The sequence below is a fragment of the Oreochromis niloticus genome, linkage group LG12 (assembly GCF_001858045.2).
Source record: "Oreochromis niloticus isolate F11D_XX linkage group LG12, O_niloticus_UMD_NMBU, whole genome shotgun sequence".
In the NCBI taxonomy this organism is placed as follows: Eukaryota; Metazoa; Chordata; class Actinopteri; order Cichliformes; family Cichlidae; genus Oreochromis; species Oreochromis niloticus.
The window spans coordinates 30,020,532-30,047,997 of record NC_031977.2 but is presented as its reverse complement, the minus strand read 5'-3'; the positions used below and the strand labels follow the sequence as shown (position 1 = coordinate 30,047,997).

Below are 27,466 nucleotides of genomic sequence, written 5' to 3'. Positions count from 1 at the left end.
CTTCTTTAATATGCACCCAAGCCACGCACACACATACACACACATTTCAAATTTTTTAAGTAGAAGAGTTTGCGGTAAGGCAGCGATGCACTTGATAAATCGTGTGCTTCACCTGAGTTGTCAGATTTACCCAGCGATGACACACATATATACACTCATACTGTCCCCGGGAATTTCTAACCACAGAGTTTGCCAAAAACATATTGATTCTCCTTCAGCTGCCTCTTGTTTATCTTAATTGCCATGCTGTTTCCAGAGAGAAACACGTGTGTGCAACCTGCACTCACACTATATTATTTTGGTTAGTACATTACTCTTTCCCTCATCGGCTCTGCTCATTTTTGTTCCATTAATTTGTGCTGCTCTTGGTAGATTACATTGGTCATTACCTCAACTGTGGTTTAAATGAGCTCATTGTTCATAGAGCAACCACAGAGCTATCCTCTCTCATGGGGGCATTTTTAGCGATTGCAGCCTCACGCTAATTTGCCCCCACTTAGTAAAGTTGACTCTATAAATTCACCTTAAAATCACAAATACTTAAGTCTGAATAAAGCCTTTGCTTATCTTTATCTGTTCTGTCTCTTCTCAGGATCACATCCCAGTCCCATACCAACCAGACTCCAGCAGTAACCCCTCATCCACCACCTCCTCCACCCCTTCCTCCCCGGCTCCTCCTTTGCCCAGCAGTGCCACGCCACCCTCCCCTCTGCACCCCTCCCCACAGTCAGCAAGGCAACAGAAACAGTTCAACTTGACAGGTATTTTATTTCATACACATATAATTCCTATTCCCCTATAAAGGTTTGGTGCATAGGAACATGCCCACAATAACAATGCTAAAAGAAGGTATGTTAGCTCTTTTAGCTTAGCATTTTGCAATGCAAGAATTATGCTAATGACTGAAATGAATGTCAGAGCTGAAGCAAAACTAAGTAATTGCAACTGTGAGCTAATTTCTTTTTCTCAAATAAGCATTTTTCTTTGCTAAAAGTAAATAAAATGCCAAAGAAGGGATTGAGAACCAAACCTTGAGTTGAAATTATGAATTCAAATAATATTGCGATATAGATTTGTTCAAACTAATTTGACTTTGAATACTCAACTAACAAAATGCCATGTGAACTTTTATCAAACTCCAGCTCTTCTTGTTGCCTTCCACAGCCTCCAGTTATTTCAAATACAAGCAACAGTTCATATTCCCCGGTAAGTACCTCAAAATTGATTATTTCCCCCTTCCTTTAATGCATCGCATCCAGCCAAGGATGAGTAAGGAGGGCCCTTTTGATGTTGTTGGTGGTTTTCATCCCCGCACCTTGGCCTGCTTGAAAAATCTCTACACCCACTCATGCTTGTCTCATTTGGGCTTCCTAATGATTTGTCAATATCCAGACTCTTTGCTCTTGCCCACACTGGTACCAAACAGTCTTTGCTCATTTGGCAGGTTATTATAGCTGAGACAAGCTGGAGTGGTGTTAGGTAAAGAGTGAGGTGTAACTGAAATCTGAAGAGACAGATTTTTGGAAATGCATAATTATAGTGCTCAGCAAGCTGCAGCATGTTCTGATTATTGTTGCCACACATACTCTTTACTTCAGCTACCTTTATAAACTACGTAACAACACATCAACTTCTTACTGTTCACCATCAATCAAAAAATCTATACATGGATGTAATGTCTTAGTCATCCCATTTATCATATTTACTGCTCTCTCTTATTCTGAAAAGACTACAAGAATGTAGGAATATGTGGTCTTCATACAAGTGTTCACTTTGGTGGGGTTGAGTATATATCTGCAGAGATTCTGCTGGCATGGGATACACAAAATTTGACATTCTATCAAATGGATCACCGACATCATTATATGAGGGCCTCCGATTCCCAACACTGGACAGTTTAGAGCTTTCAGCCCTGTTGGCTTGCAGGTCTTTGGAGCAAATCCATAACAACATCAGTGCAGACTCCACACAGAAAATAAAAACATGTCCCTCGCTGTGAGGAGATGGTGCCAGCTTATAATGCACCATGCTACAAAGAGAACGCTTTCTGTGGCTCACTCTTTGTGTTTTTGTATCAAAAAAATTGTCAAAGTGTGCCAATACAGACAACAAGTCTAGCAGTGAATCCTCTGATGTCTTTCAGAGGTGGATACAACAGCACAGCTGACCTTACTCTGTCTTGCATGTTGAAGATCAATGCTTGCAAAAAATAGTTGGGAGAATCCAACCTGCTCGCATCTCCACCAATAAAACACACTATGCAAACTATTTTCTATGCGCTTCATACAGCAGAATATGGTGCTATCACCACTATTAGAATGTCAGGAATTTTGATTGTAGAGCTATCTTTGAAGCATTTGAGTGAAGACAGCAGATGAGTTGAAAAATAAATGCTGGATATAACTTTATATCCAGCATTTGATACAAGAGCCCATAAAAGCCATTCTGACGCTCTCACATCAAGATATTCTCTTTTCACATGCATAAATCTTCACTCACACATATTTCCATTTTCCTTTCATATTTATAAATTGTCACACTTACATACACACATTCTCCTTTTACATATTGTATGTGTAGATTCTGCATATTACCTTTTCAATACATACATCTTACGTATGTGTATTTGGACTCCCATGCTTATACATTCTTTCTTCTCGCATACATACAATTTAACACATACAGGTTTCTGACAGGAATTAAGTTGCAACTGAAATGACATTTTTTAAAATCATGTTTTAAAATGTATTGAGCAGATAGGTGCGACATATTCCCAGAGAATCTCATGGTTCGAGAAATACAGACACTATCAATACATTAGGGTCCTATGCTTAGATGAATTCATTTTCTAGTGACTTCTGAAAACCAGACAAAGATCCAGATCTTAGATGCAGCTTGATTTTTCATTATCCAAAGATTGTCATCAGTTTTATGGTACTTTAAAGTTGTCATAGGAATATATGTTTGGGGATTTATCTTTTTAATTCTGTAAGCCCGAACCTTGTTTTACAGCCATGTTCTGGGGAGAGGCTTGCATGTTCTCCTCATTTTTATGTGGGTTCTCTCCAGGTACTCTGACTTCCTCCCACAGTGCAAAGATAAGCAGTTAGTTAGGTTTAGCTATTCTAAATTGCCTATAGGAACAAGAGTGTGAGTGGTTGTCTGTATCTCTGTGTTAGCCCTGCGACAGACTGGCGATCTGTTCAGGGTGTATCCTGTCTCTTGCTCTGTGGTTGCTGGGATAGGTCCTAGCCCCCTAATGGCCATCGAAAGGATAAGTGGAAGAGAATGGATGGATGGAATGGAATTTGCAACCAAAAAACATTGAAATTCATGTAACACTTTGTTTTTTTTGTTTTTTTTGGTTATTATGAATTTAGTAAACTGACTAAACTACCAGTTATTTCAACAGGTGATAATTTTTGGAACAGGATGACTAAAACTAAAATCAAATTGCATAAAGGGGAATCTGTGATCTGGTAGATTTCACGGGGTGCATAAGAAGCAACGTAAAAGTAGCACACGAGAGAAAAGAAGCAAGAAAAATGTACATATCTAGAAAAAAATTTGCAGATGCAATTACGGTGAAGCACTTTAACCCTCAAACAACCAAGCTGTTATTGCAACTAAAACTGATGAAGTGGAGCCATTTATGACTTCATTATATTTTATACACAAATTTATTTTTTTGTTGTTGCTCTATTTGTGTTTATCATAAGTATACTGCTTCCTCCAAAAATATTCTAATGCCTTTGATTATGGTTTTCAGTATCATGAAGTATCTGCCTAAAGGCTTTTGCAGCAGTAAAAAAGTCATATTTGACTGCTAAACATTACAGCATAATGATGACAAATCAAAAATTGCAATTAAATCAACACCATTAATGTGGGGAAAAAATAATTTTATTCCTGTAGTCCTAAATGACGACTGACGGGCCCATGTTAACAATAAATACATGCAAATCTCCTACAAATTTATGGTAGGAAGCATTTTTATGATGAAAAATACTGCAATGAAGTTTAATAATGCATCTTAAAAAATTATCCTTGATTTTAAAAATCAAACTGTCAAAGCAATTTTATTTAATGGAGTCTGGCAGTGTGAACTTGAGCTAGTTTGAGATGTGAGTGCCAGAGTTAAAACTGCTGAAGTTGTACATCCAAATGATGACATCGAAGGCTGGAAACTAGAAGGGCAGATTTCCAATGAGCATACTAGCTGCTGGCTAAAGGAACCTGCTTTGTAAGCGCTGCTGCATTTGGGTGAGATACAGCTTTGATGGTTCAAGGCAGGAGTTTGAGTGAATAAGTCTCACACTCAAGTGATGAGGAGTAACCACAATCTGGAGTACAGTCTGGTAGGAAGGCAGCTGTTGAACTGGTGAAACTGTCTGAAGATGGATATGAGTGTCGATCTTCTACCCCTGCCCCACTGAACCTGTGTTGTCCTTATAGTCGTCCTCACTGCTATAGCCTCGATATAATAAAATGTAAGTATAAATGTTAAAAAAAATACATTTCTTTACTGCTGTCTTTTACTGTCAGTGGTTAAAATAACATCCCACACGGAGCTGCAGTGTCACAGTATTGTTTATTTAGCTATAGTTAGACAACATGCAATTTTCATTAGCTGATCACATAGTTTTTTTTCCTTATTGTAGGATGACAAACAAATGCCTGTAAAATATAGATCTTATATATGAAGGACCTAAAACAAAATAAGTCAGCTTTGCTTAAGCCAATGTAGCAACGATTACCTAGAGTAAAAAAATAACTCAACGTGATCACTGATCTACACTCAGCTCATCTTTTAATATGTAAATTCTAATTGGATGACCTTCCATTTCCCCTGTATTACTTGTTTCTTGTGTTTGGAGTCCCCAGTTACCACAGGTGTATAAAATCGAGCACCTAGTCATACAGTCTGCCTTTACAAACAGAAGAATGGGTCTAATAAAGATTCTAAAGATTGTGTTGAATTTGAGCAAGAAGTCAGTTCGTGAAATTTCTTCCCTTTGGAACTATAAGTGGTATTATTGCAAAGCATTTAGGATCTATAGGAACCTAGCCAAGAAGTGATAGGTCACATAACGTTACACCCCAAGCTCCCAAAGCTCTGCGAACTAAATAGCGTTTGCATGGCTAGGCAATTCCTGTAGGTGCAATAAATAGGTGCTCCAGTGCTTTTAAGCATCTACTGTATTCTTTTGTTACACACATATAAATGACACATTTTCTTCTTATGTCCACATATCCTTTATAGAATTAAATACATATTACATTAATGTGCATGAGAACTAAATATGAGAAAAAATATAAAAATGTCAGAAAAAAATGTATGAATATGTGCATTGAAATATATAAGTAAAAGGGGTGAATGTGAGAATTAAAAGAAATCGATATAAAAATGACAGTACAAGTATGTGAAAGGAGAATGCATTTATGTTTCAGAATGTGTGTTGCCCTTCACAATTTGTGTCACAATTCACTGTATATGATGATATACTTGATTTAACAAGTGACAAAAAAAAGTTCTATAATATGTTTTGCTTCTGTCAAGACAGCTTTTACACACACACACAAAATTCTGTGTAGACGTTTAGAATCTATAAAGTCACAATCAGTTTTTTAAGGTGCTCTTTAAACTGAATGGCAGTCAGTCTCTTTGTTGACATAATGAAGGTCATAATTTCATTGTGTGAATAAGTATTGTAGACACCAAGTGTGTTTCAAAATTTCCATGTACTCACAGGAACCCTGAAAGTCTTCAAATCCTGTTTAATGGGAGGGGTTAATGGGAGTTTAATTTATAATTCGGCATCAGATTTCACCTATTCATAGCAATGCCACAGGATTAGCCAGGCCTATGGTGCATGACATCATGCTTTAATTATTTTTTCCAAAGTACAGGAGGAAGAGTTACCTTGTGTTATTAAATAGGATATTACACTATAATAAAATTCCTTCTTCCATTATGATAGTAGGCAATGATAGCTGAAAACAGAGGGCTTACAATGACAATAGCATTGCTACTACATGCATTTTACTGGGAAAGAAAATCTCTTTTGCCTTGTGTAATAGTACCACAGTTTTGACACAGCTGGTATTTCGGTCACCACTGTGGCTCTGTTGTTGCTGGTGTTCCCTAGCTTTTCTATTACATGATAAGCAGCACCACCAATGTTAAAAATGACTTATAATGAATGCAGTTTTGTTTCAATTCATTAATTTGATATGTTGTAACTCGAATGCTTCCAGATGTTGCTCCCGAGGCTCCTCCCAGCCGAGCTCCGCAGGTCATTCTGCATCCCGTTCTTTCTGAACCAGGGTAAGTAAAATCAGTGACAGAAATAGTTCAGTAAAACCACATGAATACATTTAAAGAAAGAAAGTACTACCAATCATCTTTTCTCTCTATCAGTCTGCCTTTTCCTCATCTGCATGCTTTCTCTCCTCCTCCTCCTCCTCCTCCTCCTCCCCCTTTCTCTCTGTGGCAGTTGGTCAGAGGCCAAGTCAAACTTATTGGAGCACAGATATTTGGGTGGCAATTTCAATGCGAAGGACGACATGATGATTACTCAGAGACTAATGTTAGCATGGCCTTTAGTTCACGCTACACTTGGGATGCCAAGTGGATTTTCACTAGCTCTTTGAGGAAGCCAGTGGTCATAGGAAGACAACCGGAAGAGAAGGCTTAGTGATGAGATGCCTCTCGACCCAGATGTTAATTAAATCAGATCTCAATATATCGCATGAAACGGGGCAAGAATCTATAGGAAGATGATCAGTTGTGATGAAATACAGGTCATGCTGAAAGACTGGAATAGATTAATCAAGAGCAAATGATTTTATTTTTGAAAACTCAACATGGTAGTAAGACAGGGAAAAAATCTAAGGTACACTGAGGTACGGGGCTGTACATGTACACGCTGTCTTTGATGTCTTCATGCCTCATTTATATAGCAGCTGCCAGCTTTGAGATTAAAAAAAGGAAGGCAAAGTCTGGAAATAATAGGAATCATACAAAAATAATGACATGCATACATAACAATAGTCTCCATGTGTGGGATAGTTTAGCGTTTAGCATTACATTCATTACCATAATCATTATAATGTGACGCGAAATATTGTTTTCTGTATCTTGAAACCACATTCAGCCGTTGAGCTGTAAAGCTTCACTGTCAGTTTTTTACAAGGTGCTCCAAATGCATGCATATGAGTTTTGTTTTGTTGTTATACTGGTCTCTGTGTACACTCCGACGCTGATTGTGAATGAGTTGCAGCTGGCAAATTTTGTCATCTCACTGAGGACAAAATATTCGTTTTTATTGAGACTAATAGACTGAATTTATTCACAGCCAAAAGGGTATACAGGGAAGGAAAATGTGTGCAGCCCACAATGAAAAGCCAACTATTTTGTTATTAGGCTTTTAACAATTAACAACACCCATGTGACTGTGATAGCTAAGACCTAAAACACTTTGGATATTAGTTTGTTTGTCAATAAGAAAAATGGGGTTTTAACATTTATTGAAATCAGAGCAGCAGGAGACTGTATATAAAACACTAATTAAATGACAAAGAAAAGCCCCTTGTACTCTCTCTTGGGGAAGTAGATAAGAGTCATTACCTGTTCCCCCAATATTAACCATTCAAGTTTTGAAACATTGTATTTTATTTTTGCTTTTCATAGAAATATGTTCATAACTTGGGAACAAATTCTACCAGAGCCAGCTTGTAGCAAGTTATGAAAAGGCATGAACTACAGTAAATTAAGTAAACAAAATGTACAACTACTACTGAGAAATGCTAGCTGACTCACAAGGCTGCACCCTCTGACCTGAATGCCAAAACAGAATTTCTCCATTAGTTTCAGTCAATAAATGCATCATAATTTACCTTGGATTCTTAACATATAATATATCTGTATTTATTCTTGATTTGGGCATTCACATACAGCTAAATATTTAGGAATCATGACACAATCTCTTGAGAAAAGAGCAAGAGAAAACTCATTAAAAAACCCATATCTTTGGCACCTTTTCTCTATTTTCCACTTTCTCACTCCCGTTCGTCGTTCTCTGCCTTTTTGACAAATGGGAATGCATAAGCGTGGTTATAAAACCCACATTCTTCTGATTTAATTAATGCTATCGCCCCTCCTTGTCCACATCTTTGTATGCTCTTACAGTGGCAGCTGGCAGATTTCTCTAGCCTTAATAGCTTCATCTCAGGGTTAATGAGGGCCTGTTTTAGACCCGAACGCCCTGCAGGATTCCCTCATTAGAGCAGAGATCGAACCGGTGGTAGCAGCCCTTGGCGCCACAGGAATCACATTATTTTATATGCTGCCTCACCTATGGTCTTTTCAGTCAAGGGTTGCTCTGCGAACAAGTGTTAATATACCACAGAATGTGGGGAGTTATACACTGATGTTACACAGACGATTATGTGGACAGTGGGGGTTGAGTGGAATAAGGGAAGCAGGTTCATTTATGTCATGTGAGTGGCTATAGGTGACAATGTACACGCCTGGGTCAGAAATTAATAAGGGCACAGGGTGCAAATGCACTTAAAAACTCATAAAATGAATGCGAAAATAAAAATTAGGGTCAGAAAAGGCTGCCACTAATGAGAAGACCTCTCTCTTACATTTCCTCCTGTTCACATTGTAGTTATTTATCTATTAAATGGTCTCAGTATCACTGTGTTTTTGCCACCTGAGACATTGCAGATGATTCACAGCATAAAAGCCTGTGGTTCAGTAATTCTTTTTATTGTAATGCGTGCAAAAAATAATAGCTTTTTCCGGTGAAAAAAGACACATTGCCAAGAAAAATTGTGCTAAAGAATGAAAATAAATAAATAAAATGCAACTCCTGAAAAACACACTGACAAAAGGAAACATGATTAATAATTAAGTAAACACTGGAGATAGACTAGCTGCGAGAAGTAAAAAAAAAAAAATCTGTATCTCCAATTTTGTAATGTCAGTCATCATTTGGAAATAGCAGAAAAGAAATATTGGTTTTTAATGTTTAAAATAAGACAAAACTAATAACAAAATAGCTATTCACAAAGACCAGCTCATCTCATAGTCATTGAAATGGCCTCTGTAAAAGACCTTATGTGTTATAATGGGATTCTGAATCAACAGCATGTCTCTTCTTTGGTGTCTAGGTAAAAGCACAATAGAAAGGTTAGCAGCTCAGAAAATAAGGTGGCATGCAGCTTTTAAATTGCAGGTCTCAGAGCTGCCTGCAGATATTTATTGCATTGTTTAAAAGTGCACAAAAAGTATCACTAAAACCAAATATTTCAGACCTTCAGAGCTTCATTGGTGCTTAATGATTCTGGGTTCAGACCTTTTTAAAAATATTCATGTGCCATTCTCATACTAAGTACTGAGATCGGTTGAACACTGGCCAAAATCACTGGTTCTGATATTCACATTTGCCTGTACAAAATCTCTCAGGAACACGAGACTGATCTATTGCTGTTATTTTGTAGGTAGTTGAATCGACTGACAGCAAAGTAACAAATTTTGTAAAAGAAAAAAAAAAAGTTGTGAAAGTCGTACAAAGAAGTAGAGCGGTACAAACCAAAAACAAAACAGCAGTGAACCCTGGACAGGCATTTTAATCGATGGAGAGGGCTCAAGCACCCGAAAGGCATCACAAATGACATTCAGTCATTTCTACTTTAATAGCAACTTTAAAAACAAAAAGCAAAAAACAAAACAAAAAAACCTGCCTACTCTTTAGTCAGACACAACCAGGTGTTGTAAAACAGAGCGCAATTCAGTCTTTGTGACAGACACACAGGGGAAAGGGTGTCAAGAGAAGTTATCTGTTGCCAATTAGAATATATCAGGTGCAGGTGCAATCAGTTCAACTGGGTATAGAGACAAAAAACTGCAACAGCAGTTCTTGTTGTAGTTGTTATAGTAATCTTTGAGTCTTTTTATGTGTTTACTTTTCTGCTTCCTCAATAGTTGGAAACTATTGTGAGAACCTAAACATTTGTCTTGACTTAATATGACACAGGCGTTAGTATATTGCCATCCACAGCTGGTATTCAGACATATTCATTATCTGTTTGTGAAATGATTTAGAGGTTATACTGGTGACACGTCATATGGAATGACACACATCAGTTTATGCACACACAATAGTCGTCCAGATAAAAATCAGCCTATCTGATCGTACGTGTGAGTACCACATCTCTGTGTAGAGGCTACATTACCCATATCTACCGTAAAACAATCTCTGCTCCCAGCAGGCATGAAAACTATTTAATATAATCACTATTTGAAACATACAAATATTACAGCAATACTAAATCAGTTCAGTTCAGTTTTATTTATATAGCACCAAATCTCAAAGTGCTTTAGATGGAAATACTTTGGTTTCAGATGCACATGCTTATACTAATACTAATACTACACAATCAACGTATACACTCAATAAAGAATTTAAAACCTGCAAAGATTTTTTTCCTCATGAATTTATTTCTTCTCTTCCTCCTTTTGATTTTAGCAATGAGGGCAACCCTTTGCTTCAAATCGAAGTTGAACCTACATCAGACGTGAGTATGACCTTTGTTGTGCTTTCAGCATATGCAGATCTAGTTTTGTTCAGTCCTTGCATTGCTGATAGTATTGACAATTATGTCAGTAATATCAGTGTGTAATTGCTGGTGAATGCGAATGAAGACTAAATACCACTCTCACCAACACTTGTCACAGTCATTTGCGTTGTTCTCTCATTTAGCATAATTTGTCTCAGCTCTGTGAGGAGCCTTTAGGTAAGTTATGCGTCAAAAGCAACAAGAAGGAAAAGACATCTTCGCTGCTCGTCATTGCTATTTCTATAACAATGATATCATTTGAGAAAATGTGATGCAGATTGCGTTGAATGATATTCCAGCAGGCGCCTTGGAGTAGGTCATTTTCTCTCTTGCGGTGCATTATATTTAAAATCAAATCAGAGTAAATCAACCACTTTTCCCTGTGGTTGTTTTCCCTTTTTTTTATCAGTCTATTTTTTATTGGTAACAGTCTAAACAGTCAGTGTTTCAAGTGCAAACAGCCAGAGAAAAATCATTATATATAGAGGCAACACAGACATACAGTATGTGTTTGTTTTTTTCATATACAATCTTGTTTATAAGTAAAATAGTACTGAATACATTTACTTATAACCTAAAATATATCACATCATATGCTATACTTTTGTAAAATATATATTGTTACAAGGAATGATGATTTATTTATGTATTTATGTATGTATAAAATGGAAACTTTTCGATGGTAATTGACATTACCATCTGATAAAAACTGTTCATCCTGGGAATACATTAAGAGCTTTTGCTACATCTAAAGCTTGGTGGGTTGGAGAAGCTTTTTGCTGATAATTATGCTTCTCTTAAATGGCATTTGTATAAAAAAAAATAATAAAACATCCATCTGCTATCTTGCTGGAATGATTTAACACTATCTTTTTTGTGTATAATGGCATTTTAATTCCATACATGTGTAAGAAATTCAAGCTACCCACAGTTCAATTTTGCTTTATCACAGAATGAGGAAGGCAATGATGAGGACTCTGGTGATGAGTTTGAGGAGATGAACTTGTCGCTCCTGTCGGCTCGAAACTTCCCACGTAAGGCCAGTCAGACCAGTATCTTCCTGCAGGAATGGGACATCCCCTTTGAGCAACTAGAGATTGGGGAGATGATCGGTAAGGGTCGCTTTGGAAAGGTTTTCCATGGACGATGGCATGGCGAGGTCGCCATTCGCTTAATTGACATTGAGCGTGATAACGAAGACCAGCTGAAGGCCTTCAAACGTGAGGTGATGGCCTACCGAAACACTCGCCATGAAAATGTGGTGCTCTTTATGGGGGCCTGCATGAGCCCACCACACCTGGCCATCATTACCAGGTAAGGATAAAGATCTAAGTTTGAATTAAGGTGTCCTTGATAAAGCTCTACACCTCTGACAGATATTGACCACACTTAAGTACTGTTTGCTATATTGTGTGATTGTCCTCTCTACCGGCTCACAAGCTGAGCTACACCACAAAAAGCAACTAATGAACACTTGAATGTAGCTACCTGTCAAGGACTAGGAGAGAAACATGAACAAATGCACTGAGGATTATATATTTTGTTTTGTTACGTGGCAGCAAAGAAAAAGGGATACAAGCAAACATTTTACCTGCAACAGGTTACTTATTTAAGAAACTAAATAAAAAATGACTTGAATTTCAGAACTAAGGAGAAAGTAATCTGAGTACCTTAAAGAATTAACTTGTAAACCCGTCATGTCTTATAGTTTAATTTCCAGAAACTCCTGGATATTACTCTTACTCCTTACTCCATTGTACTCCTCTGGCAAGGAAATAATCAAACCATTAAACAATAATACATAAGGAAACTACCATATTTGCATGCCCTAAAAGGTCAGTTAAAGTGCCACTTCAAAATAATACAAGTTGAATTTGAAGAACTTTTTAAAACTACCTCTATTGTTCTTTATAATTGCAGTCATAATGGTGTCCATCAATAGCCCTATATTAGAATATATTATAGTACATAATGGGTCATTTGAGCTTTCATGTTTGAGCAGGCTGCAAAAATAATATACAGATGGCAATGAAAAGAATGTTGACCATAAAACAAATGAAAGTACAGTGCAATTATAAAAAGAATGCAGAATATATTCATATGGGTTATCTGTAGGAAAAAAAAAAATAACTCTAACATGGTAACTGTCTGTCTGTCCATCCAGCCATCCATCCATCCATCCATCCATCCATCCTATCTATCTGATATGTGTTTAGTTCAGAGCGTCACAAGTAAAACTTGTTTAATTATATATATAATAAGATACTGAAACACAAATAAAAACAGTAAAATTAAAATTAAAAAACAATGTAGGAAGACTGAGGACTTTACTGTGGTATAATAACAAATGTAGATTAGGCCTGAAACAGTGTCAAAACTGTTGAAAATAGCTTGTTGAGTTACTACTTTTCCAGTAAAAAAAATCATTATGCATTGTATGGTTATATTGGTCATGAGTTCGTCATTTCCACAGCTCTAAAATCTGTAGTTTGGTCTGCTTCTGAACTTGAGAGAATGACCATTTCATGGCTTTGACAGTCAGTCCTAGTCACCTAGCATTCATTCTAGATCAGCCGCAGACCTTCCCTCCTTTAGAAATATGAGTTTAGAGTGTCTGACAATGGGATGTGGAGAGGTTATGATTAGAGCGGGCTGCTGCTGTTGCTGAATAGATGAACCAACCTCTCACCATAGCAATAGTGCATTTGTCTTCACTACAGTGCAACAGCAGATAATATGAGGTTAGAGTGGACTTGAAGATTTCTCTCTCTCTAATTATTTCATGTATTAGTGTTTACATTTAGGCAGATTTAAGTACTGTAAGTATTTTGCCACTTATAACAATTAAGAGAAAGGTTGTTTTCTTGTTAAAGAACATCACAAGGAGTACTCTCATTTAATTAATTAGCAGAGCTAATGACGTTCAGAAGGAAATTATTGCCCGTCCTACTGTTATCTACATAGGCTGTGAACAAAAAGGAAGTCTCGCAATTTTTATATATTGTTTCTTTTTTATATATTTGTTTTGAAGGGACTGTTCATCTCTTACTAAATTTACAACTTTAAATACGCTTTAGGAAGCAAAGCTACATGCACAAATGCACAAATCCCTTCCATCATATTTACTGTTTTAAATGACCAGTTGTATGATTTCTGAGATATTGCATCTGATGCCAGCTGAAATTGCTGTATGCACAGGGGGCGCCGACAGGTGAGCTGGCTGCTTCTCAGAAATCCTCGCTGGTGATTGCTGAAAATAATAGCGAATGTCAGTGCAACAGGTGGCTTTGTTATCCACTAATACTCTGCTTTCTCACAGCACAAGGATAAAAAAGTTACTACAAAATAGTCTTCATTTTACTTATATTACTTATTTTGTTGGGCATAGAGGATACAGTGATATTACTGCTGGATTTTATTCATGTAAATTGCATAATTCATTTTGAAGCACAAAGGTGATTTTCAGAATGTTAAGGTGGACTCATTAGTTTTCCATCGTCTTGTCTTCCATTAAATACACCCTTTCTTCTTAGACTAGATTATCCATATCATATTTGCCATAGGTATAAAAGTAACTGTCATAAGACATAATGTCTGCATAAAAATTTCGACTGGCATTAGATTTAACCAGCCAGCGTTTGTTAGTTAGATTTCTGTGTTTAATAAAAGACATGTAAAGAGAGGTTTTAAATATAAAAAATGAGGCTGTCATGAGATTGTTTCAGGAATGAATATGTATGAGCTGTTAGCTTCGGGTCCTTTGTTGGTCACCTGCATGGCGCAGTCGGGGTTGAGGGCTTCAAGTGTGAGGCAGGGGGTGTTTGTTGAGCTGCCTATTAAAATGCCATTTTGATGGCACCCCTCCAGAAATATCACACTGTCTAGCTGAAATACAGTCTAGCTCCATTCTGGCTTACAGTGAACTTCCCTTTCAGTTCATAGGATGGCATTTTATCCTCTAACAGCATCTCAAACTGCAGTAATGCATTCGCACTCATGAACTTCTGGACAAGTATTTTTTCTTTTTATGTAACACTGAACATTTAAAAGATGAGGGTTAGATGAAGTGGAGACAGGTGAAAATTGAGCACTCTAACAGTTAACCATTTTGTGGACTGTGTCAGTATTGGTCTCATTTCTTATATATTTGTTTTTATTAGGGATGACAAAGAGACTCATACAAGCATGCAGTTAAGTTGACATCACATTGTACAGACTATAAACATGTCAGGCGCTTGTTGATACTTTGATGATTAATTACAGCAGCACAGTATAGTGTGTGTTCACAGTCTAGGCACCAAGCTCTCCACTCATCAATATGTAAGTAAAATTGGGGGGTTATAAGTAAATATTCCCCAGGGTTTACAGGTGGATACTGGGGCAGTGGAGGGGTTTAAATAGTAGGCTGCAATGCTGTGTAGTGGACATTGACATGTAAGAGGGACACATTGGAGATTTTTGTAGCTTAACTAGACCACCAAATGGGGGGGAAGGTTTGGTATATGAAATGAGGACAGAAAGGCACAATATGTGTGTAAAACAGTGCAGCTTGAGTTTCCTGCTTCTTCTGCTTCTTTGCTCCATTTCATCGAAAATATAGTTTTAAAACAATTTTGAGTTCTCTGTTAGAAGCAATATATAAGTATCAGTTCATTTACCATATTCACTTATCTTGTATGAATTTGGTGCTTCGAACAGGGGTTATGCTACCACATCTCAAAGTGACAACAATTATGCTTTTTCTTGCATTTTGGTTAAAGTGGACTTGATGCCCCATTTCTTTTTATTTCTTTTCTTTCCTTTTTTTCTTTTATTCTTAGGAGAGCAGTACAGGAGTCCTTTATTTTAATCTTCTTTTTATAAGAGGTTTTGGCCCTGCACTTATCAATTGCTTTCTGCAAGCTTCATGAATCACAACTTCTCTTTGGAACTTTGATGTGCAAAGCATGATTGAAACATATTGAAATGACAGGAAACCAGTGAACAAACTAAGGCTGAAAATACTCATTTAAAAGTTTCGAAAGCAATTCATTTAGATTGACTTGTAACATCTAAATAATGTAGAGATTTTATCACATTTGTATTACCTATTGGCACTGTTGAGTAGTAAACCCTGAATTTTACTGTCTTTTCCAGCTTTTGTAAAGGCAGGACGCTTTATTCTGTAGTGCGAGACGCCAAAGTTGTCCTGGATGTTAACAAGACACGACAGATTGCGCAAGAGATGGTCAAGGTAAAATAACTCTGCACTGATTTCCCCAAAACACTTCAGCAGAACGCCACGTATTACAAGGTGTCACACCCTCCCTCCCTCTCTCTGTCCTCAGGGGATGGGCTACCTCCACGCAAAGGGGATCTTACACAAAGACATGAAGTCCAAGAATGTGTTTTATGACAATGGCAAAGTCGTCATCACTGACTTTGGGCTCTTCACCATATCTGGGGTTCTGCAGGCTGGCAGGTAATTATGTTCAATACACATCAGAGACAGGAACGCTTTCGTCAGCATTTGCAATACATGAATTAGTCTTGGAGGGAAACTGAAAGTTCTGACACGTATAGTGCAGAGACAACAAAACCTTCGGTCCATGTAGTGGATACACTGCACATTTGTGTGATGAAAATGTCATCTTGTTATGTATTTAAACCCTACTTTTTTATTATTACTGCATTAATTTTTTAACACTGTTCAATTATAATGAATGGCCATGCTTCCTTTTCTGTTTTTGAAAACCTCTGTTGCAACATGTCTAATTTACATAACGGTTGTCATTAAGATTACATTCATGCGCAAATAATTGAAAACGTTTTCTTTTTTCTGTAAGTAATTACAGTTCCCATAAAAGCTTCACACTTGTCCCCTCAAGAACTCAAACAGTGTTAAACAGAAATGTCCAAGATATAAAGAAAACATGAGTAACCAGGTCAAGGAGGAGCAGATAAATTCAATAATGGCTGGATAAATTTGCCCATACAAACAGTACAGCAGAACTATTTGTTCTGTGAATCATCAGCAATGGTTAAAATGCTCAAAATTATTTCCCATGCCAATGAAAAAGTATATATGTATGACACCCAACATCTAGACTAACATCGAAACAGCTAGTAGCTCAGTGTTTCAACATCTGTAAGAAAAAACTGCAGCAATGGTGAGCCAGGACATCAGATCCGGGGGGAGATATCATCATTACCATCCCCCAAAATTAGGTACAGAGTCCCAAGAAGAACTGGTGGGTTGGAGGTGTTAATGGAGCTCACCTAAAAGAGAAGATCATGGCTAAGCTGGAAACCTGGAGTCTAACTACATGACTACATGAAGTACCCTCTGAAAGTCTACTAAGAGATGTGCATGCAGCATTATAGACAATCCCTACTGCGACCATCACTAAACCCAACTAGTTGATATATCCCACAGCAACAGTGGTCCTTTAGATGCTTTGCTATAAGCTCAAGGTAGTAAAGGGAAGTTAGCAAAATTATCAAAGCAAAAGTGTGATGAAGAAAGTGTTACCTAACAACCTGCTCATACCTGAGGCCTTAGAAACTCCCAACCAAAGACTGACCTCTGCACCTCTTCAGTTATACCAGAGTGATAGAAGCCAGAAGAATAAACTAGCTGTTCTCCATTGAACCATCCAAGGTGTACTCTCAGTGGTAGAGGACAATAGGAGAGCAACCCCACCAAGGCTGAACACAGAGCAATACTGGAAGAGCATATGGGAGAATATTGCAACACGTTACAACAATGCTCAGTGGCTTGCAAATCTAAGAGAAGGCCACAGCAACTTCCCCGAACAGGATCCAGTAACCATGAGAGCGGCAGATATAAAAGAAACAATTTCAAGTGTGAAGTTGGATAGCACCGGGACCTGATATGATTCACACCTACTGACTAAAGAAACTAACTGTGGTCCATGAACATCTGGCCGCTGCTAATGGATGAGACCCACCTGGAATGGCTAACTGAAAACCATACAGTCCTGATAGTCAAGGATCTCCAGAAGGGCATAGTCCCATCCAACTACTAGCCGATAATCTGCATCAGTGCCTTGTCAGGCATCATAGTGGCTGAGATAAACAAGCACATGGCTCAGTTCATCAGTTTGGCCTGGAAAGGAATCAGCATAGCACCAACTACTGGTAGGCAGAGCAGTCATTTGAGACTGTAAGACCAGACTGACCAACCTGTGCACTGCCTGGATTGACTACAAGAAAGCCTATGACTCAGTGTCTCACACATGGATCCTGGAATGCCTAGAACTGATCAACAGGACCCTAAGACCCTTCAACAGGAATTCAATGGGGGATGTGGCGAAAAACACTGGAGGTAAACCTTAAGCTAGTTGCACAAGTGTGTATATGTTTTGTCCCCATTGTTGTTCTGCATAGGTTTAAATAACCTCAGATAAATCATTAACTAGGATACTGACTACAGCATAGAGCAAATGTCAGCCTTCTCCTCTATATTGATGACATCAAGCTCTATACCACCGATTCACACCACTAGGATCTACAGAATTCAGGCTGCCATTTCACTAGCTGGGCCCACGTCCTCATTTTAGGTTTGATAGTGTTTTAGTAGGTAAAGGTGAATGGCTTGGGCATGAACTGAGCTGCGGTTTGGGGAAGGCCTCAAAGGGGACTGGCGGCGGCTCCTGGCCTGGCAGATCCCCATGTACTAAATAGAAGTAAAGAAGTTAAAGAATTGAAAAGGGGAGGGAGGGTGGGACATGTAAATGAGAATGAACAGCTTGTAGAACTGGGGGAACCCATATAGATGAGAACTGGTAGGAGCATGTTTGGAGGCGTGGTCCCGCTATTGAAATTCCGATACTTAATCTCCAATTGAACTGGAGAAGTTTTAGTTGGATGGTAACAAAAAGAGGAAAGGCAATCAGAATGGAGGCGATTGCACTACCAGAAGACACTGAAGACAGCTACAAGTACCCGGGAATCCCACAAGCAAATGGAAGTCATGAAGAGCCTGCTAGGAAAGCCACAATTACCAAATATCTCCCGTGAGTAAGGCAAGTCCTGAGGAGTTAGCTGAATGGGAAGAACAAGATTTGGGCAATCTACACTTACTCCCTGCCAGTGATCAGATACCCTGCTAGCCAAAGCAGGAGATAGAAGCGGCTGACATCAAGACAAGAAAACTCAGAGGAAGTTGTCACCACTCAACTCTGAAAGTAAGGCTAAGCAGAAAGAAGAAGGCCAAGGACTAGAGAAAGTCCTAGAGCCACTACCCATGATGAAACAACAAAGATCTATGAGTAAAGTCCCTAGGTCAAAATGGGATATGCCCCCTAGGGTAGTTAAGAATGTCTGAGCTAAAATCTTGTGGGACTTCCAGATACAGACGGACAAACTGGTGATGCTAACCAACCGGACATAGTAGTAGTGGACAAGCAGAGAAAGAAGGCCGTAGTGATAGATATATCTATACCAAATGATTACAATACCAGGAAGAAGGAACATAAAATCCACAAGAAGCTTGAGAAATACTAGAGAGGAGCTAGAGAAAATGAGAAGGGTAAAATCAGCAGTGGTCTCAGTGGTCTTGCCCAAACTGGGCAAGTGGCTCACACAGATATCAGGAATGACATCTGAGATGTCTGTCCAGAAGAGCACAGTCCTAGGAACAGCAATGCTGCAAAGGACCCTCACGTTCCCAGGCCTCTGAAAGAGAACCCAAGTTTCAAGGATAGTTTTAAATTCGTGAAAAATTATTCTGTTCTAACACAACTTCTGTGTAGAGCATATTTGATCACAGCAGAGGTACAAAGTTTATGCAAAACTTCACAGTCCACCTCGTACACCTGAGTGTACGAAAGCATTTTATCCATATTGATTTTTGCATGTTCATCTCTCTCAAATCTGCAATTCATCATGACACTAGAACGAAGTGTTAATGAGTTTTGTATAGCATAAACACTGGAAGCCTACTGTGAGATGATTATCATTAAAAAAGATATGGTGTTCAAAACTACGACGCTGTACTTGCACTTGTAGTAATTGCACTAGTTGAAAGGGATGTCATTTTTAATCTGTGGTTACATTTAGTGTTTTTAAAAGCAGACCAAATGCCAATACATTAACAGCAACAACATCAACATTTTCAGTTTGAAAAATAAGCTTATTTGGCATCTCATTTAAAGCAAAATGATGTCATTATGACATCGACATTATAAATATGAAGCTACGATCTGTAGCTGCTTAGTTTGGCATAAACTGGAGAAAGCTGCTCATTCCCAAAGTTAACAAAACCCCCCAAATACCTCTAATCTTGTTTTATAGAAGGTAATTAGAGCTTTTTTGTGATGAAAGATCTTCATGGACACTGCAGCCAGTCACTAGCTACAATACATAACATCCCATCTAAAAGCAAAGTAATTTTACACTGCTTGTGTGCAGACCAAGGAGACCAGATTCAGTTAATTTCTCAGCTTTGGATATGCTGAAATTCTTCATATCTACAATGCACACTGGTGAAAAGAAGTAAGATTATTTCCCTGTCATTTGTTTTGAAGCATTGATTTTATTAAATTGTCACCCTCACAGCTGACTGATCTGTTTAGACAATTATGATGAGTACTAGCCAGAGCACTTTATGTAGTTGTGACCACTGTGACTATGAATAATGATCAAATTTCACCCACTAGCATTCTAACAACATCTGCTGACATTTGGATGTATTGCCATTATCAGCATAACATAAGTGTGCCATCTTAGCATGGGTTGGAATTTGGGTAACGCACACACTAGTCATAACAAGTTTCACGAATTCAAGTGACACCAGTAAGGTAAGAGCTGTGCATATTTTGGTTGTGTTGTTAAAACATAAGAACTGTACATTGAGAGTAAGACAATGACAAGTCTTTGTTTATCTCCTTTTCTTGTCTTTATACTGTAGCATTACAATTCAGTGGATTTTAAATCCACAATCTGACGCGCTTCAAAACTTTTGTTTCCAAGTTTAACACAGATTGTGATCAAGACTTAATTTCCTGCAGTGTGACTTGCAAAAACTTTGAAAACTGTCGTTTACACATCACCAATTTATTTTAAAGATAAAACCCACTGTAACAGTTAAACAGAAAAGTAAAAGATGACGTTTATAAAATAGAATGGCAATTACACCAACTTACCAGTAATGCAACAGCAACAATAACGCTCATAGCTATATGAAACAGTAATCGAAAAGCATTACAGATTCATCTTATTGGTGGTTTTTGTATCTACAGTGTACTATAATGAAAATGAATCAGTGTAATAGCTTGGCAACATGATACAGTAGATCAATAAGCCCTGACAAGTCTCCATCTGCACATTTTCTCTCTCTACAGCCGCAGAGAAGATAAACTGAGGATCCCCAACGGCTGGTTGTGCCACCTAGCCCCTGAAATCATCCAGCAGCTCTCTCCAGAAACAGAAGAGGACAAGCTTCCTTTCTCCAAACAGTCAGATGTCTTTGCTTTTGGGTGAGAGTCCTCTTACCAGATGCCCCCTAGTTTGTTTGTCCAGACGGTATCCGAGCCTGGAGGATTATTGCAGACTGTTGACAAAGAGGGTTTACAAACTCCAAATATGTGTGTGAACTTAATAAATACTCTGCACCACATGAGGCAACACTCATTAACACTTTTAAGATCTCATTATAGATAGAGATTTTCACTGCTGTACAAAGACAAGTGTACAAAGACATGTATAATATAGTGATCTGATATAATAAATTAAGTTTTTTATGTTATTTCCAGCCTTTATACATCCATTTCATAAGCATTTACTGAAAATGGGATTAACAGTGTTAAAACGTAATTATGTAAAATTATGATTTTGGCATAGACTCCACTTGGCATTGTTCACCTGATTAATAAACACTTAATCTATGTTATTTGACTGAAATACTGAGTGATTGGACCTATATTTATGATAGAGATGGGATAGGGTAATGCACAAATAAGCAATAGCAGCTGAAAGACAGCAGAACACTGGGAAAGCTAATTGGAGTATAAAAATGCACACTGATTAGCGACTGGTGTACCCGTGTGTGTTAAAATCTTATTTGAGCAAATAATGCGAACCAAGAGGGGGTTGCCTTTGCAAATGTGCAAAAGTGATTGAATAATTGCAGGTTGAATAATTGCAATAGTGATGGTGAGAAACTAAAGCAGTCAACTAAGCAGCAGGACTGAATAGAAGAGAAACGAAACAAGTTTTGTGACTGAAGGTGTGCTCAGACGCATGATGCATTTTTCCATGCGCTCCTTTTGGTCGAAAACATCTCACTCATTCTTTCCGTTATTACATACCTGCCTGTCTGAGTGTCACTCAGGTTTCTCAAACCAAGGTGTCCTCCAGCTCCTCCTCTGAAGCCCAATTTTAAATTCATCCTAACTTGATTAAAAAAGCCCCCCTGGCTCCTGTTCTTTCTCCAGTGACATTACTGCTTCATTTGAGGGGGTGGACCCTGCTCTGTTGACTCCTAACACAATTGCTTTCTCAGATGGTTCCCCATATGGAGGTCTCATCACTATATTATTCTAAAGGGAAGAAGAGTGCAACACTGGTGCACCATGTCCAGCTGCTCTGTTAGCATTTGTGTTACCTAGAGGTGACCCTGATGGCTTTTTTGCATATTCATCACCAATCAGCCATCATCTTTTTCCCCTTACTCCTGGCAAAGAGCTATTTTTATTCTACTCAAACTCGACACGCAGGAGCAGAATGAAAACACCTTATTTGCACAGGGAAGGTAGTGAATGCTAATTTTTCGTGAGTAGTAATTAAAAATGTGCTGTTTTTTAGCTTAATTGTTTTTCAAAAATTTAAATTGACAAAAAGTCATCCACAAAATCATGCTTTTGCACGTATCACGATCCAATTATGCATCATCTACAGCTGCTTATTCAACTGTAAGAATAAAGTTTGTCAGTTTATAGTGGTGCTTGCTCTTGCCTGGATAAGAATCCTCCATAGGTGTTTTTTGAAGACAAAGCTGTTATTCTTATGACCACATAGTTTAAAACACTGATCCACTTTGCTTCTTTGTCTTCTCAGCACCATCTGGTACGAGTTACATGCACGTGAATGGCCTTACAAGAGTCAACCAGCAGAGGTGATCATATGGCAGATCGGCAGTGGGATGAAACCCAATCTTGCACAAACTGGCATGGGGAAGGAGATATTAGTAAGAGCTTCTTTTTTTTCTTTTTAACTTTTCACTATTTATGAATCACCCTTTCCTTCAAAATCAGCTGCTTTATAATTTTCGTGTTTAAGCACTCATTGAAAGATTACCTTGCCTGATAAAGACAGGAAAGTCATTTTCACACATGCGGTCTGTCAGAGCTTTATGTAAAAGTGTAGACGTCCAAATGTCTTTACTCCTCTGGCTCCCAGTTGCAAATTTTATGTAATGCGTGATTGATCCCATGAGAGCAAGTAGTTGTCTAGTCAGTGTAATTGTCTCCCCATGAAGCACCCCTGCCTTAACCAAATTGACTATTTTCAGAGAATGCATTTGATGTGAAATTTCTCCTGCTGTGTGCTATTGTAAACCAAAATGTTTAAAGTAGTAAAAAGATTAAGTAGTGTGAAATTTTTCAAAACATTCTTTGAATTTAAATATTACGTTTTTGTCACTTTTTTTCTTGTTGTTAAGTAAATGAACTTGTGATTTTGCAGATTAAGTAAACTCCAAGTATAACCTCATTTTACTGTACCATTTCTGTTATCTGTCTGCTAGTCCGCACTTGTCTCTTAATAGTAGATTTTCCTGAGTAGATGTTCTGTTATAATGGAGTAAAGTATGTTTACAGTTCACTTGTGTAAGTTGTGTTATTTAGTTCTTCCTGTTAATAGAATAGCGATGCTGTGATAGCGTGAATGAAGTGGGCTGTTGGGTTAATTACGGTCCCCATGTTAGCACAGTCAGTAATGTACAGAGTGATACTCTGCTCAGTGCTAAAATGACGACCTGTGAAGTGAACCTTAAGCTCCTGTGCTGATGCTTGTCAAGCATGAGTCATCACTTAACATTAAAGTTTCATGCCAGTCAAATGACTAATACATCTTTTTAAATATTAAATTAGGAAGTAAATTAGTTCACATTACTTTTGTCTACCTAAAGGGGTGAAATTGTAATATTACGTTGTTTTAGTGTAAAATACTAAATAGATAAAAAAGAAAAAGAAAGAAAATAAAGACACACACACATATATATATATGTGTGTATATATATAATATATATATATATATAATATATATATATATATATATATATATATATATATATAATATATATATATATATATATATATATATATATATATATATATATATATATATATCCAGCATAGCTGGATAGCGTAGTGGTTAGACTACACGCCTTTGGAGCAGAAGATCGCAAGTTCGATTCCTGCCTGGGGCGTCTGTATCCAGTAAGGGTCCTAAGGCTAGACCCCCTATGCTAAAGTGAGCCTACCGCAGACATGAGCGAGACAGATAAATATGAAGGCATGCCGGCTCGGACGTCGCCCGGATCAACAAGGTCCGCGTCAGGTGTTGAGGAACCAGGGCACCCTGACGACAAGTGGGCTACTGGAACAAGAAGGCATCGGTGGGCAAGAGACGAAAACAGGGCGTTGTTGGAATGCTACTACGCAAGTAACCCTGGCGGAAGGGGTTACATGAATAGGATGAGGGACCTATGGATTCTTCGATACCCAACATCCACAATGACGGCGAAACAACTAGTAGCTCAGTGTTCCAACATTCGAAAGAAGGGACTGCTCTCACAGCTAGAGATTGACGAGGTACAACATAAATGCTACGGCAAGGAGGAGTCAGGACGCCAGGTCAGGGGGGAGATATCATCACCCCCACCCGAGATTGGGTACATAGCCCCAAGTGCGATAGGAGAGTTGAGTGCGAGAGGAACTGACCTGAAGGATAGGATCATGGCCAAGCTTGAAACCTGGACCCCCCCTAGCCGGTTACCAAGATTACGTGAAGTACCCTCAGAAGGTCTGCTAGATGATGTTAATGCAGCGCTACGGACGATACCTACAACCACGATTACCGACACTAACAAGCTGATCTACACTACGGCAGCAGTGATCAGTGAGATGCTTGGCTACAAGTTGAACAGCCACAAGGGGCAGTACCCTCCATGGAGAAGGAGGCTAGAGGGCAAGATCAAAGTAGCACGGAGGGAGGTTAGCCAACTAACGGAGTTGCAGAAAGGCGGGACAAAGAAGGTGCATAAGAAATACAGCAAGCTGTCCATACCTGAGGCCTTGGAAACTGCCAAGCAACGACTCACAGCCTTGGCCAGCCGCTTGAGGAGGTACACCAGAGAGATAGAAGGCAGGAGAATAAACCAGCTGTTCTCCACAGAACCAGCAAAGGTGTACTCTCAGTGGCAAGGGAACAATAACAGAACAGCACCACCAAGGCTGGAGACGGAGCAATACTGGAAGAGCATATGGGAGAAGGACGCAACCCATAACGGCAATGCTCAGTGGCTAGTGGATCTGAGGGCAGACCATAGCGACCTCCCTGAACAGGGTCCAGTAACCATCACAGTGGCAGACATCCAAGAAAGGGTCTCCAGTATGAAGAGTTGGACAGCACCAGGGCCCGACATGGTTCACGCCTACTGGCTGAAGAAGCTGACTGCACTCCACGAGCGTCTGGCAGCACAAATGAACCAGCTGCTAGTTAACGAGAGACACCCGGAATGGCTAACCGAAGGTCGGACGGTCCTGATCCCCAAGGACCCCAAGAAGGGACCGGTCCCATCCAACTACCGACCAATAACCTGCCTCAGTACTACATGGAAGCTCCTGTCAGGCATCATATCGGCTAAGATGAACAGGCACATGGGTCAATACATGAGCGGGGCACAGAAAGGGATTGGCAAGAATACCAGAGGCGCAAAACACCAGCTACTGGTAGACAGAACAGTCAGCCGAGACTGCAAGACCAGACTGACCAACCTGTGCACAGCCTGGATTGATTACAAGAAGGCCTATGACTCAATGCCCCACAGCTGGATACTGGAATGCCTAGAATTGTACAAGATCAACAGGACCCTAAGAGCCTTCATCAGGAACTCAATGGGGATGTGGCACACAACACTAGAGGCCAACTCCAAGCCCATAGCACAAGTCACCATCAAGTGCGGGATCTACCAAGGAGATGCTCTGTCCCCACTGCTGTTCTGCATAGGCCTGAACCCCCTCAGTGAGATCATTAACAAGACTGGCTATGGATACCGACTACGGAACGGAGCGGTTGTCAGCCACCTCCTGTACATGGATGACATCAAGCTGTATGCCAAGAGTGAACGAGACATCGATTCACTGATACACACTACCAGGCTATACAGCAATGACATTGGAATGTCATTCGGGCTGGAGAAGTGTAGTCGGATGGTAACAAAGAGAGGGAAGGTAGTCAGAACTGAAGGGATTGAACTACCAGAAGGCAACATTGCAGACATAGAGGACAGTTACAAGTACCTGGGGATCCCACAGGCGAATGGGAACCATGAAGAGGCCGCTAGGAAAGCTGCAACCACCAAGTACCTGCAGAGGGTCAGGCAAGTCCTGAGGAGTCAGCTGAATGGTAAGAACAAGATCCGGGCCATCAACACCTACGCCCTGCCCGTGATCAGGTACCCTGCTGGGGTAATAGGCTGGCCAAAGGAGGAGATAGAAGCCACTGACATCAAGACAAGAAAGCTCCTTACCATGCATGGAGGGTTTCACCCCAAGTCTAGCACCCTGAGGTTGTACGCTAAGCGGAAGGAAGGGGGCCGAGGACTGGTGAGTGTCAGCACCACAGTCCAGGATGAGACAAGAAACATCCACGAATACATCACGAAGATGGCCCCAACTGACAGTGTGCTCAGTGAATACCTCAGGCAGCAGAAACCCAAGAAAGAGGAGGAAGGCGAGGAACCATCATGGAAGGACAGGCCCCTGCACGGTATGTACCACCGGCAGATAGAGGAGGTGGCTGATATCCAGAAATCCTACCAGTGGCTGGACAAAGCTGGACTGAAAGACAGCACAGAGGCACTAATCATGGCAGCACAAGAACAAGCTCTGAGTACAAGATCCATAGAGGCTGGGGTCTATCACACCAGGCAAGACCCCAGGTGCAGGCTGTGTAAAGATGCCCCAGAGACAATCCAGCACATAACAGCAGGGTGCAAGATGCTAGCAGGCAAGGCATACATGGAACGCCATAACCAAGTGGCCGGCATAGTGTACAGGAACATCTGTGCCGAGTATAACCTGGAAGTCCCAAGGTCAAAATGGGAGATGCCCCCAAGGGTGATGGAGAATGACCGAGCTAAGATCCTGTGGGACTTCCAGATGCAGACGGACAAAATGGTGGTGGCTAACCAACCGGACATAGTGGTGGTAGACAAACAGAAGAAGACGGCTGTAGTGATCGATGTAGCGGTTCCGAATGACAGCAATATCAGGAAGAAGGAACACGAGAAGCTGGAGAAATACCAAGGGCTCAGAGAAGAGCTCGAGAGGATGTGGAGGGTGAAGGTAACTGTGGTCCCCGTGGTAATCGGAGCACTAGGTGCGGTGACTCCCAAGCTAGGCGAGTGGCTCCAGCAGATCCCGGGAACAACATCGGAGATCTCTGTCCAGAAGAGCGCAGTCCTGGGAACAGCTAAGATACTGCGCAGGACCCTCAAGCTCCCAGGCCTCTGGTAGAGGACCCGAGCTTGAAGGATAAACCGCCCGCAGGGGCGTGCTGGGTGTTTTTTTTTTATATATATATATATATATATATATGTATGTATGTA

At 39.6% G+C, this 27,466-nt stretch overlaps 1 protein-coding gene across 4 annotated transcripts in view; it reads left to right on the top strand.

Moving 5' to 3' along the window:
• The window catches only part of ksr2 (kinase suppressor of ras 2), a 122,550-nt gene that overhangs the window by 80,334 nt on the left and 14,750 nt on the right, over nucleotides 1-27,466 (top strand). For all 4 annotated transcript variants that reach the window (XM_025912025.1, XM_005473616.4, XM_025912024.1 and 1 more), the window contains 9 exons: nucleotides 593-761; nucleotides 1,165-1,206; nucleotides 6,259-6,328; nucleotides 10,539-10,587; nucleotides 11,582-11,943; nucleotides 15,766-15,862; nucleotides 15,957-16,090; nucleotides 20,976-21,110; nucleotides 22,690-22,819. In XM_025912025.1, the coding sequence (XP_025767810.1) occupies nucleotides 593-761; nucleotides 1,165-1,206; nucleotides 6,259-6,328; nucleotides 10,539-10,587; nucleotides 11,582-11,943; nucleotides 15,766-15,862; nucleotides 15,957-16,090; nucleotides 20,976-21,110; nucleotides 22,690-22,819 (1,188 nt within the window). The remainder of the gene's footprint in view (nucleotides 1-592; nucleotides 762-1,164; nucleotides 1,207-6,258; nucleotides 6,329-10,538; nucleotides 10,588-11,581; nucleotides 11,944-15,765; nucleotides 15,863-15,956; nucleotides 16,091-20,975; nucleotides 21,111-22,689; nucleotides 22,820-27,466) is intronic.